The sequence below is a fragment of the Pogona vitticeps genome, chromosome 2 (genome assembly GCF_051106095.1).
Source record: "Pogona vitticeps strain Pit_001003342236 chromosome 2, PviZW2.1, whole genome shotgun sequence".
Lineage (NCBI taxonomy): Eukaryota > Metazoa > Chordata > Lepidosauria > Squamata > Agamidae > Pogona > Pogona vitticeps.
This window is the reverse complement of record NC_135784.1, coordinates 214851195-214865359: the sequence shown is the minus strand read 5'-3', so window position 1 is coordinate 214865359 and position 14165 is coordinate 214851195. Positions and strand designations below refer to the sequence as shown.

General features: G+C 41.9%; 1 protein-coding gene across 1 annotated transcript in view; it reads right to left on the bottom strand.

Annotated features, from left to right (window-relative positions):
* Positions 1-657: 657 nt before the first annotated feature.
* The window catches only part of LOC144586545 (uncharacterized), a 32260-nt gene continuing 18752 nt past the window's right edge, over positions 658-14165 (bottom strand). Inside the window, exon 2 of the mRNA XM_078384883.1 lies at positions 658-13621. Coding sequence (XP_078241009.1) covers positions 12227-13621 — 1395 coding nt within the window. The 3' untranslated portion in view covers positions 658-12226. The remainder of the gene's footprint in view (positions 13622-14165) is intronic.

Below are 14165 nucleotides of genomic sequence, written 5' to 3'. Positions count from 1 at the left end.
TGCAATGTTATAATTCTATAATATTGAATACCCCCATGTAACCACGCTGCTTATCCCTACCCACCCACACTCCCCTGTTTAGATGAATGCAAGATGTCTCTTTCCACCACCATCACTTGGGGGGGGATAGTACATTGAACATCTCCCCAAGTTAGGCTTTGCCCACATTTATCCCTCCCATTCTTACTGTGTTCTGCCTTGGAAAATAATGGGGAGGGGGCAAGAAAACGAGAAGGGAGATAGGGGAGGGGAGGACGTTTGGCTTTTACACCCTACCATGGAAAGCCATCCCCCGGAAGAAATTGGAAAACAAGGAGAACATGTGTGGATTAGCAATTCGGAGGGTGGTGGTACATCAATTGGACAGAAATTGCAAATTCAGTTGCAATATTAAATGAAGATTGCACAGTCCAGTGGATAAAGTGGGTGGTGTCGATTCCCTCTATGTTAGGCATTAATCTCTCTAATCTGTTTTTGTTTAAATTGGTAGATGAGGTCAGGTTTTCTTTTTGTTTTATTCAATAGGGTATTGTTATTACCTTATGTGTTTATCTGTAGAGACAATGGTTGCTTGTAATTTCTTTTATTCCTTACAAACTGCTATAGTTATTGTTATCTGATATGTTGTGAGTGGCTTTTGGTGCTATTAGTGGAGGGGGGGGCAAATAAATAGATGAGAATGAGAATGACGAGATGGACAAAAGAATGAAGTGACATCAAGGATGTTTGTGCTTTGGCCCTTAGAGGTGATTATGGCATTTCTGCCAATTTCCACTCCAGTTTAAGACATGTAGTCTCAACCATGAAATGCTTTCCCCTTCTTCTCTCGGGAGTGATGTTTGTGTGACATGGCATCTCATGTTATTCCTGGCTCATTTATAGCACAGTGATCCCCCACAACTACCCAGTCTGTTTATTCCCACAACACTTTCTTCCACTTTGGGTCATGAGGGATCTGTGGAAGTACTCAAAGCTAATACAGTTCCAGGGGACCGGCAAAGCTATCTCATGCCAGACATGCAGTGGAGGGAGTTTAACAAAGCACAACTGCATGGAAAACTAGTTGAGGTGGAATACCCTCCTGACTTCCAGATAGGGTCAGTGCAAATTGCCAGAGTTAAACCCTTTTTAATCATGTAACCCAAACGAAGGCTCCCATTCTATGCCTCCATTTCCGCGAGTAAACTGCACTAAAACAAGTGAGATTTACTTCCATGTCCATATGAGTAGAATTGTGCTACAAAGGTTGGATCAGATTTAGGGAGCAACTAGATAGGAATTTGTCCTGCTATTTGTGTCATAATAATACAATAATCTTAATACTGCAGAGCTGGAAGTGAATGCAGAGCTGGAGGTTGCTAGGCATGTCCCGAGGGAAGCCTTATGACTGGAAGATTGGGCTGCAGTGTGGAAATGAATCCTATTCTTTTAGCTTCCCTCCTGCTCACACCTTCAATAATAGGTGTAAATTATATTGTATTCTCAAATGCAAATTATATTATTGCACACAATTTCCATATCTTTAAATGTCAATAGTTTATAAAACTCCTAAATCGAAAGGTGTTTATAACAATTCTTAAATAAAAGGAGTAATGTTATCACATTTTTTCCATTCCTATAACTCCTTTTCACAGAGTATACATCTACTCCAGTTTTAGTTACATTTTCACCATAATCGCCTCTCCTAGGGACGAGAAGTTGTATCTAACAGCGTCTGATAAATAATCAAAATGTAAATGGCATAAATAGGAAGAGAGTGAGATTTCCACTCAACCCTTGATACTCTAAGGACAGATAGCTTCACAATATTATTAATCAGCCTAACTGTGGAAAAGGAAGGCCTTCATCTCTGTCATGCAACCATTCCTGGGACAGATTGTAAGTGCCTTGCAGATAGCAGGCAATTACTCAGCCCGCTCTTGTTCATTATCTTGAATGTCTGATGAATTACCAAGTGATTTAAGTGGTGAGAAATCCCATAGCTCAGGGCTTAAAACTTCCTTATCCCTTAAAACTGTGGAAGCTAGCTCTGAAAACTGTAGTCTGTACATTAAATGTATATGTAAGAATGACTTATGTCACAGTTCTCATTCTTCTTGTGAAGAGTATGGCTGATGGGTAAAAAAAACCCCACATTCAAGCTTAAGGATAGTCATAAATTCAGGTCAATCATTCTGGGCCAGTGTCCACAGTAAATTTTGTATTTTAATTATGGAAAAAAGTTTATTTTCTGAAGTCACAAATATTTCTTTAAAACAGAAGTGAGGAAATGTTGGCTTTGTAATATTTGGACCTAAAAGTTGCCACAGTTCCTTATCACTGACTGTGTGAAGGTGGGGCAGCAGGCAAAAACATCCAGAGGGCCCAAAATTCCCTGCTCCAAAATTTTTGCCAATAGCTGGTGTGAATGGAGAGGAATGAGAAGCAGCAACAGGTAGATCAGATCAGAACATGAACAGGCATATGAAGTATGGTCCTTAGCAGATGCCCAGTGATACCCACCCAAAATATTACACATGCAGATACTATGAGGATACTATAATGAAAAGGTTTTAATGTAAACTTTTATTTGAGATGCAATCGTCCTGCCAAGGACCTTTATAAGAGGTCCACAAGAAAGCCCTGCTGGATCAGACAAAGGGCCTACCTAATCCAAGATTCCATCTACACATTGGTCAACTAGTGTCACAGAAAGCCCCATCTACAGGACACAACTGTATCTCCATATACATTTCCTCAGCTATATATGGAGGCACACTTGAGATGATATGTAGCTATCTTGACTAGTAGCCTCAACATTCCTTAACAGAGGTTATCATCAGTTTGCAAACCTGTATATTTCATCACTTTTCTATCTTTTTTCCTACGTAAGGAAGGGAAATGGAATATCTGCAAAAAGTCTTTTTAGCTCTAGTGGTAGAATTTTGCTGTGTCGAAATGCTCCAGTTAACACCCCTCTCCACAGAATTCAGGTAACCATTCTTCACTCTTGACCTCAAAAATCCATTTTCTCCACATATACTGTTTCTCTGCAGCATGTAGTCACAAGGAAAAGACACGACGATTGTATGCTTGGCTGAAAAATTGTATCTGTGTATATATATATGTGCAATAGTACTGCAGCACGTCTCCCTCTACTGATTTAGCAAAATGAACAGCTGTGTTTACAAAATGTTTGACACAAAATAAGGTGGTTTTTTTCATGCCTTGGTTGTGCTTTTTCTTTATGTAGGTCACATATACTTTACAGGTTTCATAATCAAGGGCTCAACAGCTCTTTGGAAGAATACCGGGACATGTATACCATGGAAGAGTCTGGCGAAGCGGCTGCTTTAATCAAATGTTAATCGAACAGATAATACTGGAAATAATTGCCACTTAACAGAACTTGGGACTTTCACTTATACAGTCAGCAGTATAATTTTCCTGATGAAAAAAAATTAGATTTTATCTCTGACCTTTCTCTAAATTCTTAGGTGCAAAAAAGGTGACAGAAATGTTTACAGTCATGGACAGCTTTCCCGAACCAGACAGCCTGAAATGCATTGGACTACAACTCACATCATCCACATGCTGTTCAGGGATTGGAAGTAAAGTTCCATATATACAGTAGTTGTCTGGGTTGGAAAGGCTTATGTAGGGAAACTAAGGGTGCAACTGCACAGTGAGCTAAATGTCAATTAACTTGCATTCTTTCACTGTGAAGTCACACCAGGGCATTGGGATTTTTAAATTATTATTATTAAAATGACTGCACAGGCAGAGAAGAAACATCCCTTCTAATTGCGGTTCCATTTGAAGTGCCTGTAGGTGGCACAGTTCAAAGGAACTGCCCGAAGAAGGCTTTCCTTCCTCAGTCACTTATTTCTTCATCCTATTTTGCTGGCAGTGGAGATCATTAAGATGTAAAAAATAAATATGAACTCAGAGGAGAAGATGTTAAAAAAGAGGATGTCTTGGGAGACAGACTTTGCAGGGAGGAGGTGAGTGCTGGCACTGCTTGTGTGTGCACACATGTGTGTGCTGTCCCAGTCCTCGCTCAGGAAGTAGGAGGGAAAGTGCTTTGTCAAAGCACCACTTTGTGTGTGGGTGCTTGTGCTGGATTGTCTTTCCTTTCTGCATCAGTTCCAAGTGATCAGATGCTTTGAACCACATTGAAGGGAAGTGACTTCTAAAAAGTAGAAGGATCTCTGTTAAGGAGGTAGTGCTGAATTATCATCTCTGTGTTAAAGAATGGAGGATGAAGCTGAGAGAACAGCAACTTGCTTTACCACATTACGTCTTAAGGAATTCTTTAAATTATACCCAAAATTCTCAGTTACATGATTTCACATTCCCATATACCAGTTCTGTTAAAACACACACTTCAGAATGTTGTCCTGGGTTGCATGTGGGGATCGCCAGAAACATTTGCTCGGGGGACTGTTCTCACTTTGATCTGGCCTTTGGCAATAATTCCTCTTTCTCATCTCTTGCTACAATCTTGTCAACTTTCTCCTTTAGGCCACATTCCTAATCAAATGTTCATTGTGTGTAGAAAGTTAGTATGGTGAAAAATTTTTGAGGCTAGAAGAGTTTTCTTTCACAGACTTCTCCACTTTGAGGAAGCATTTTGGTAAAATGTGGTTGTCCTGTTACTGTACAACAAGTTTCCTTCCAGGCACATAGTTCCTTCAAAACTTTATGTCTGAGCAAAGAGATTTGCAAATGAACCCATATTTATCTCCCAATGACCAGTCACAAAACAAAAGCAAACTAACCTTCAAAATGTGGCAGTGCTTCCAATTATGGGCTAGCTGTACTATTTAGTTTCACTTATTTGCACTTTTGCTATCTTATCTAGGTTCATTTTGGAATGGAATTCGTAGTTCCAAAACCATCTTCTCCCTTGCCTCCCAGTTCACCCTCACCTGAGCCCAGTGGAAGGTACATGAGTCATGTCTCCTTGCAGAGTTGAAATGTTTCTCAGTGCCAGTGCAAACATCATGGTCCAAGATGGAGGCTGTTAATAAACTCTTTTCTACAGCTCTCGCCTACACAATCCATCATAGATATTCCTGTAGCTGTGGTTACCACTTGCATGCCAGCATACTGTCTATCCCAGCTGTCATGTAGGTATCAGATATCCAGTGTGGTATAATAAATAGAATGATGGACTAGGAGTCAGGAAGTCTGGGTTCAAATCCCCACTCAGCCATGAAAACGTAATGAGGATATTGTATTTTAAATGCTGTAAGCCGCCCAGAGACCTTCGGGTAGTGTGGGTGGCATATAAATAAATAAATAAATAAATAAATAAATAAATAAATAAATAAATAAATAAATAAATAAATGGTAAAACCATTCCTTACATTTCTCACTTACAGTCGTGCCGCGCTTAACGATTACCCCACATTACGATGAATCAGCTTCAAAACAATGTTTTAAATGCTTTTTTTTTTTTTTTTGCTTTGCGAAGATCGGTTCCCTGCTTCAGGAACCGATTCTTCGCATTACGACAATCAAAACAACTGATCGTTGGGTTTTCAAAATGGCTGCTGGGTGCTCAAAATGGCTCCCCGCTCTGCTTAGGGATGGATTCCTCGCAATACAGGCACCGAAAATGGCCGCCGTATGGAGGATCTTCACTGGACGGTGAGTTTTTAGCCCACTGGAATGCATTAACCGGGTTTTAATGCATTTCAATGGGTTTTTTATTTTCGCTTTACGACGTTTTAGCTCTACAGCGATTTCACTGGAATGAATTAATGTTGTTAAACGAGGCACCACTGTACCTTGAAAGCCATATTAGGATCACTATAAGTTGATTCCAAGTGACAACAATGACAATGTAGGTATCACCCATGGCAGGCTGTCATCACGAAGATTCTAAAATGTAGCTCTTCTATGTAAACTGGTATAATGGGGAGTGTTATTTAGCTGAGAGCTAAAATACTGTACCTGTGTTGGCGTTTAAAGCCAAATGAAACACTACACTTGGAAAGCAATCACTCGCTCTCCCATCACTTCGTTTTTACTGGAAATGAATTACATTAAGATTTGATTCAAATTGGAGAAGCAGTGTTAGGGAGGGCACTGCATCATTTCCTTTCTGCATCATTTCCCTGAATGTAAACCACTTCTCCAAAGTGTTGCCAGTTTGGTTACATGGGGGTATATATATTGTTATCTACCCACAGGGAGAAAAGTAGAGGGAAAAGATTGGGCTCCCATATCCCTTAAACAGGGGTGTGTTTCAGGAGGCGTCTTTTATAGAATATAGAGACCATTGAGACTGCAACCCCAAGTGCTGCGTGTAGCTGGAAATGAAGATTTGGAAGAAGGCCTTGAAGAAGATCCGGTCTTGTCCAGGTACTTGAAATGAAGGTGTCTGGAGGTATGTGTTTGTGGGCTGGACCTCTGAGAATTCTGCCTGGAGAATTAAATAAGTCTGGCATCTGTAGTCCAAAGAAAACATAAATGGCACACCCTGATCCCCAAGAGAGCCCACTACATTTTCTTTGGCAGTGGTGGGTTAAGTAAATGTTTAAACACACATTACAACAGTTTCCATAGCCAAGCCTCCAAAGAGAATAGAAAAATGCTGACAATTGTTTTGGTCTCTATCAGTGATGGAGTTCTAGCAGCTTTTATCTTCACCAAGAGCAGGCCTTTGATTTAAAAAGAGAGAGAAAGGTGTGTGGATCTTCATTGTCCATTCAAAACCATGCCACTCCAAAATACTTTGGAATACAATAGTGAATACTGTACTGCCAACGATATTATGTAGACACAACATGTGGCAGCTTCTTGAAAATTAGCTGGTAGACATAAGGTGGAATTTAGGATATGCCTGTTGGATCGACTATTCTAATCCCAAACTTAACCGTGTTCTCTAATCCTTCATTTTCTCAAAAATATCTGGAACTAAAGCTTCTGCACAAGTTCTACTTTGCAGGAAGAAAAGGAAGAAGAAGCATTTAGGCTCTGGATGAGTATCAAAACAGATGTCCTTCTATCCTGAGTTGCTTTTGTTAAGTTTTCTGAGCAAGGATCATTACTATAGCTGCTTTGTACATAGACTGGCACTATTAGGAACAACTGCTAGGGAAACATTTTACTTTTGCATAAATGAAGGCCATCTGACAATTGCCTCTGAAGAGTTACTTTGTTTATAAAGCTCACTGAAAGAGATGAACAAAATAAATACAGAACTATAAAAAACAATCTGAGAACAAGTAAAAGAAAATGGATCAGCAGGAAATGATGCAGTAGTGATTGTCTGAAGCTCATATTAACCATCTTGGACATGACCCAGCCAAATTTAAGCACCATTAAATGCTGTTGATTTCATTGGAAGTGATCTTGCCAAAACAATGAGCACATAGGAAGTGCTTCACTTATCATGCTTCCCTAGATTGTACCCTTTGCCAGTAGTTTGCTAGAAAACTGTGGTAGAAGAAGAAAGTTCAAAGTCTGGGGAGTCCTCTTCTCAAAATGTGGACTGTTCCTCAGTGGTAGATCACATGGCTTCTGTCTAGTACATCCCAGGTTGAATTCCTGACATCTCCATTTGAAAAAGGAGCAGGTAGAACACCTTAGAGCACCAAGACAGCTGTGGAGATTCTTTTTCCCCACCTCACCTCAAAGTAGACTATATTGGGCTAGATTGGAAAGGGATTGGCACCCAGGAAAGGGAGCCTTGAACCTAGTTTCACCTTTACTGAATTTGGAACTTTGCCCTTGGAGTGGAAAGCCGAATGTCACCTTTCCCATTGTCATGACAGTGGTCATCTAAGAAGCAAAACATGCAACAGCAGTGGCACCAATGCCCCCACCACAAATGCTGCAGCTGCTGCTGAGTCCACGGAGTTCGAGCAGCGAGGCTGGCTCTTTGCCCTACACCCCGGATGAGGCGAAACTGGTTGGTCTCAAGAGACTTATCAGTAGGAGGGGGAATGCAAGTTTACTTAAGGGGCATTCCCCCCTCGTGCTGCCCTCTTCTTTTCCAGGCCCCCACCTGCCCACCCTATTTCTAGTGTGAGTTTTTCTGGTCACCTTTAGGGGCCGGATAGGAATTTTTGACCTTCATCCTGATTGGCCTTTGGATGGGGGGATTTTTCACCTAGCCCACACTGGAAGAGGGTTGTAGGCATTTTGGTGGAAATTTTTGGTCACACTGGCGGATAGTGCAGAAAAACCCGCAGGTATTTTCAGTGTGTCCCACTGTAATTTCAGGTAAGCCAAAAGCACAGCCGACCTCCCAGCACTGTGGACCATGCAATTGCAGGGCCGGTTCGGGAAGGATGCGCTGGGCCATTTCCAGACCAACAATCACCAACTAAAGATGGCTTGAGGTTTGGGGGTGTTTATTAGCAGCTGACCAGATTCCTGCAGTCTTTAAGACCACTGGAACCTGGGGCCAGGGACTCACCCATTTGTTGATCAAGGGGTATTTGGATACCCCTGCCATTTACCTGTTTCCGCACTACAGCAGACCCCTTCCTTTTGCCAAAGGATGGCAAATTCGAATTTGAATTTACTATATTTTTCTGTTTATAAGACTATACTTTTGTCTAAAATCTTTAGACTAAAAATTGAGGGTCATCCTATACATGGAAGTAAGCTGAGGAGAGAACAAAGACACGTGGAGGGGGAAAGCAGGGATCAAAGCGATTCTGCAGTGCTTTTATCCCTTTTCCCCTACACTTGCTAAGCCCCACTTAGATTTTTTAATTTTGGATTAGAAAAGTGGGGGCATTTTACACATGGGGGCATCTTATACATGGAGAAATACGGTAAATCAATAAAGTGTATTTAACCCAGATCACTGTCTTGCGTCTTTACTCCAGGGTTGGGAGGGCAAAGGAGGATCTGATGGCTCTTGTACCCATATGCTTGCCAAATAACCTGCCTGCCAGATCAAAATGGAGGAGAAGGCTTGCATCCAGAAGCAAAGAGGACAAGGGCACTAACACCCAACCACTCCCCCCCATGGCTGAAAGGGAGGACATGGTGGCATCTCACCTGCACTTCCTACTGAAGGCTATGGTGGGGCTCCCATAGACGTTGCCACTACCTGAGGCTGCTCAATGAATTCCTGGCCTTTTGGAGCTGGGTATTCAGGGAACAGGCAACTTTGGAAAACAGAGTGGGCAGTGGTAGTTCTCTGGAGAGGCAAGGATCCTGGTGGTGAGTGGAAGTAGCAGAAGGGAGAGTGGTGTTTGTTATTCCCTGCATCCTGCCATTTAATTTTTGTGACACGGGGGGGGGGAACCTTGGAATTTCCCTTAAAAACAAATAAAGAGTGTCTGTGTCTTTCTTTAAAACAAGATCGTGCTTCTGGGATCGCAATTCTATTTTAAAACGAGATACATACTTCCTATGCATCTTATTTTCAATAGAAATGTAGGGGAGTGGCAAATTTGTTAGATGATGGTAGCAGGGCTGAAAAAAAATGGGCAAGTGAGCAGCATGTTACTCATGGACCACATGCAGGCTTCCCGTGTGCTAAATGGACAAACACGGTGATCTGATAGAAAGCAGCATCTCATAATTAAGAGCGTCCCAACAAAGAACACTCCACATTGGGATTCCTGACAGAACAAATGCATTAGCAGAACTTGATGACAATGGAGATTCAGTGGATATTAGATCTGTGTATATCTCTTTTGGGACTTTAGCAATCTCAAATAACATACTTCCCTATAAGCTATCTTGGTATCGAGGGCGGGGGGGGGGGGGAGAGACAAGCCAAAACAACAGTGCCTCGTTCCCTGTGATTCATGAAGAAAATTCTCAAAGCAATTTCCACACAGACATCATTCTGCTATTATATACCGGGCCGGAAAAGGGAATGGCCTTATCAAAATAGCACAGTTTGTCTAGATCGCTTTGCAACAGACAGATGTCTATAAAGAGCTAAACGTTATTCATTTAAACTATGCAGACTGAGGCTGTAACAATGTAATGGAAAGAAATAACTCAGAAGACACCAAATTAAACTGTTCTTCGAGAATAATTTAAACTTCCTGTAACTGCTTACCACCGTGCTTGCAATTCAGGGCATGAATGAAGTTCCACACACAGTTGTTATACACATGAAAAATTGTAGAGTCAACCAGCTCCTTTAAGCAACGCTTCACACTCTTTAATATCAAGTGCTCTGTTTCAATTTTTTAAGGAACCACCTACAAACCCATCACGTTAACTAATCTCCTGCCTGGAGAGTTGTGAATTTATATTGAGACTGAAAGACAGAACAGAATGATACTAGCGCTTCATTCTGATCTCACTCATATTAGAAGTCCCTTTGTTTCCTCTTTCCTATGGACATGAAGACTACCCATAAAATTTCTTCTCTTCCTTGATTTAGGTTGTTCCAGCTCAATGAGACTCTATCACTAGGAATGTGGAAGCCTTGTGAAAATTCTTGCCTCCACCCAAGAATAAGACAGGATCTTTTCTATTAGTTTCCCCATAATATGTGCAAAACTACCATCCTTTGTCCTTGGGAACTAAAATATATGCACGTATACCATACAGGAGTACCGACTGATTGTTAGACACAAACAACTCATGCAATGTTTCAGGTTCTTAAACATTCATAAAGAAAACACCAATCACCCTAGTTCTACAAAAATTGTACAATTCTGCAGTTTGCATGATTCATGCCAATTGTGTGATTTGGTGCAAGAAACTGGACATTTATCAGAAAACGTCATTCTTGTCACTCTGAGAACAGTATCAAGAGTACCTGCAAATTTCTCATTACAAATGCAGAAATAGGCAATACATTTACTAGACAATTAAAAAATGAAACCAGAAACATAAAGCAGGATTTCGATGATAATTAATCTTCTTCAGGCTGTGCACCAATGTCTCATGGTGTAGTTCCAAAATCATTTCCTTTTATTAAAGTCCCAAAGTCTCATGGCCAATGAAGAGGCTAGGTTAGCTCCTTAGATGGAAATAATTGTAGTCTACAAGGGGCCTATGGGGGGGAGGGTATGACTTCAGGCCTCTCCTCCACCATTATTTTGAACTTTATGTTGTAACTTCTTAAACAAGGGAAGCCTAATACTCTGAACCCCCCCCCCCATTTCTTCCTCCTGACTTCTTTCACAACTCATAGGACTTCTGTTTGGCTAGAGAAACATCTTCCTTGGCAAGAAAAATGTAGTAGTTCTGCATCTTCATTTTAAAGGGTGAGCGGTGAGGATTTACATACTTACTCAACATATTATGCTGCTTCTTTGGTCCAAAACAGATGTGACACTTGGGTATTAAGGGGCCACCACTCTGCTTGCAGAGTAACATGAAAGACTTGCTGATTTCTTACTCTTTTGGGAAGTGGCAACTCAAACTCTCTCACCGAGATGGTGCTAAAGGGAAAAGTGGCTTTGATTTTATAAATCCTCCACTGCATTGTAGCCACCATCATTACCCACTGTGACAACCCCAGACCTACTGGGATATGCCACAGTTTCACTAAGCTGCCACCAACCATTCCCTGTAAGGAGTCACACAGACCAGGAATGGATTTTTAACAAATAAAAGAACAAGGTTTATTTAAATAACACACAGGGAAAATAAAATGATCAAGTGAATAAGATACAGTAACGTGGCTTAGTCTCAATCATACATACACCAGTTTGGGTTCACACAGAACACCTTTAAATAAAGCACAGACCCTGAACCTATCAGTTCTGGCTACCCATACAGACACCTGAACCTATCAGGTTGGTACTGACTGACACACAGTAGTACCCTGTCTGACACACAGACTCCCACACCAGCTTCTTCTTCCCAGCTTCTCCTTCCAGCTTCTTCTCCTTTCTAAACTTCTCCACACAGGCTCCACATATATATACAGTACAGCCCCTCCTCCTGATGTCCCGCCTTCCACTCCCCATAGGATGGAACTTTCCCTCCAAACCATGACAGACAGGTAACATCAGTGCTGTATGTAACACCTCCCCTCTTTATAAGTTGTTTTGTAGGGGGAAAGCTAAAGTGCTTTTCTCCAAAAAACAACCTGGATCCAAAACATACAAAAACAGTTATACAATAACATACCATACCATACTTACTCTAGGATAAACATATCAATTAGGCATTTACACATTTACCATTTACAGTACATCAAGTTACCTTTATTCATACAAACCAAGCATGTTTAATAAACAAGTACATTTAACTTTTGGTCACCAAAATATATACATAGTCCATGTTTCTTTCGCCGTCTTCATTCTTCGGGTCTTCTTGACAAGGCGTCAGCAACACAGTTCACTGACCCTCTGACCACCTTCACTTCAAAGTCATAGTCTTGCAGGTTTAAAGCCCACCTCATAAGTTTACTATTGTGGGTTTTCATTGTCTTTAACCATTGCAGTGGTGAATGGTCAGTGCACAGAATAAAATGTCTTCCCCAGATGTAAGGCTTGGCCTTCTGGATCGCGTCGACTATGGCCAGGCACTCCTTTTCCACGGTTGCCAAATGTCTCTCACCTTTCTGGAGTTTCCTACTCAGGTAGGACACTGGATGCTGGTCACCATTTTCATCCTCCTGGCAAAGAACTGCTCCTACCCCGCTGTTAGACGCATCGGTGTAGATGATGAACTCCCGGTCGAAGTCTGGAGCACGCAGCACTGGATAGTTGATGAGGGCCTCCTTCAACCTCTGGAACGCCTCCTCACAGTCGCTGGTCCACGGGATGCGGTCATCAGTCTTCTTCCGCGTCAGATCGGTCAGCGGAGTCGCTATCTCGCTAAACCTCGGGATGAACTTTCTGTAGTAGCCCACCAACCCAAGAAATGATTTGACTTTTTTCTTGGTGTTGGGTCTGGGCCAATCACGAACAGCTTCTATCTTGGCCTCTAGGGGTTTGATCACTCCTCCCCCTATCATGTGACCCAAGTCTTTTATTTCTGGGCTACCCAGCTGCAGTTTGTTCTCTTTGCAGAGCCTAGGCCAAAGCACTTCCTCCCCTGGGTTAAAGTGCCTCTCCCTGGCTTGCTGGTCATCCCAAGCTTTCTTTCTGACCTTTTGAGCTTGCAGGGTCTCTGCTGCTAGCTCTAGGTTTCTCTTTAGGTCATTCCTTAAAGAGTCTATATATGTCACAACATCTTGTGGGTCATCCTGGGTGATCTGCTCCCAATTTTGTTTGATCAAATCAAGTGGCCCTTTCACCCTTCTCCCAAACAAAAGTTCAAACGGACTGAACCCAGTACTGGCTTGTGGCACTGATCGATAAGCAAACAAAAGGGATTGCAGCTTCTGGTCCCAATTGTTTGGATTCTCTGCCAAGTAAGCCCTAAACATGCGCATTAGAGTCCCATTGAACTTCTCCGTTAGCCCATTACTTTCGGGGTGATAGGCAGTGGTTTCCTTGTGTTTAATTCCACAGATTTGCCATAACCATTTCATGAGCTTCGATGTAAACGATGTGCCCAAATCTGTGATTATTTCTGAGGCAAATCCCATCCTGGACATATACCCCACCAAGGCATCTGCCACTGTGTTAGTTTCAATGTTAGTCAAGGGTATGGCTTCAGGGTACCTTGTGGCATGGTCCACAATGGTGAGAATGAACCGGTTCCCCCTCTTTGTGGCCTTGGGCAAAGGTCCCACAATATCCACCTGTGGGGAAAATTTATGCTGTTATGCTGTTACAATGTATATGTCTGTGGCAGTAGCAAATGTATATCTATGACAATGGCAGGCCTCATGCTAAAACTGCAAGTCACTAGTTTCCAGTAAGGATGATCATTAACCTGCTGTCTATTGTCTCTGGATAATGTAGTTAAAGTGTTCGTGTATTCAGGAACTTGTCTGTGTATTTGGATGGTATCTGTGTCTGTTTACTATTAACTGTCTGCTTACCAGCCTGTCTGTTTACCAACCACTCTGTTTACTGATGCCTGTGTATTCAGGAAATTAGTTACCTCTGTATTGATTAACTAGAGCAAATGTAGTAGGGGGATACAATAAAAGAAGAGGAGGCGGGGGAACAAGAGATTCCGCCTCTGAACAGCTGCCATACACTCGAGTGTCCCGTCTTTTCTTCTCCCCCCTTGCTGGTCAAGGAGAAAGATCCCTGCCCCTGAGGCTTCATCTGCAAGACCCCTACTTTCCTTCATCTTGCAGATCCCGACAAAATGGTGCCCTCTCTGAGGTAATTCAC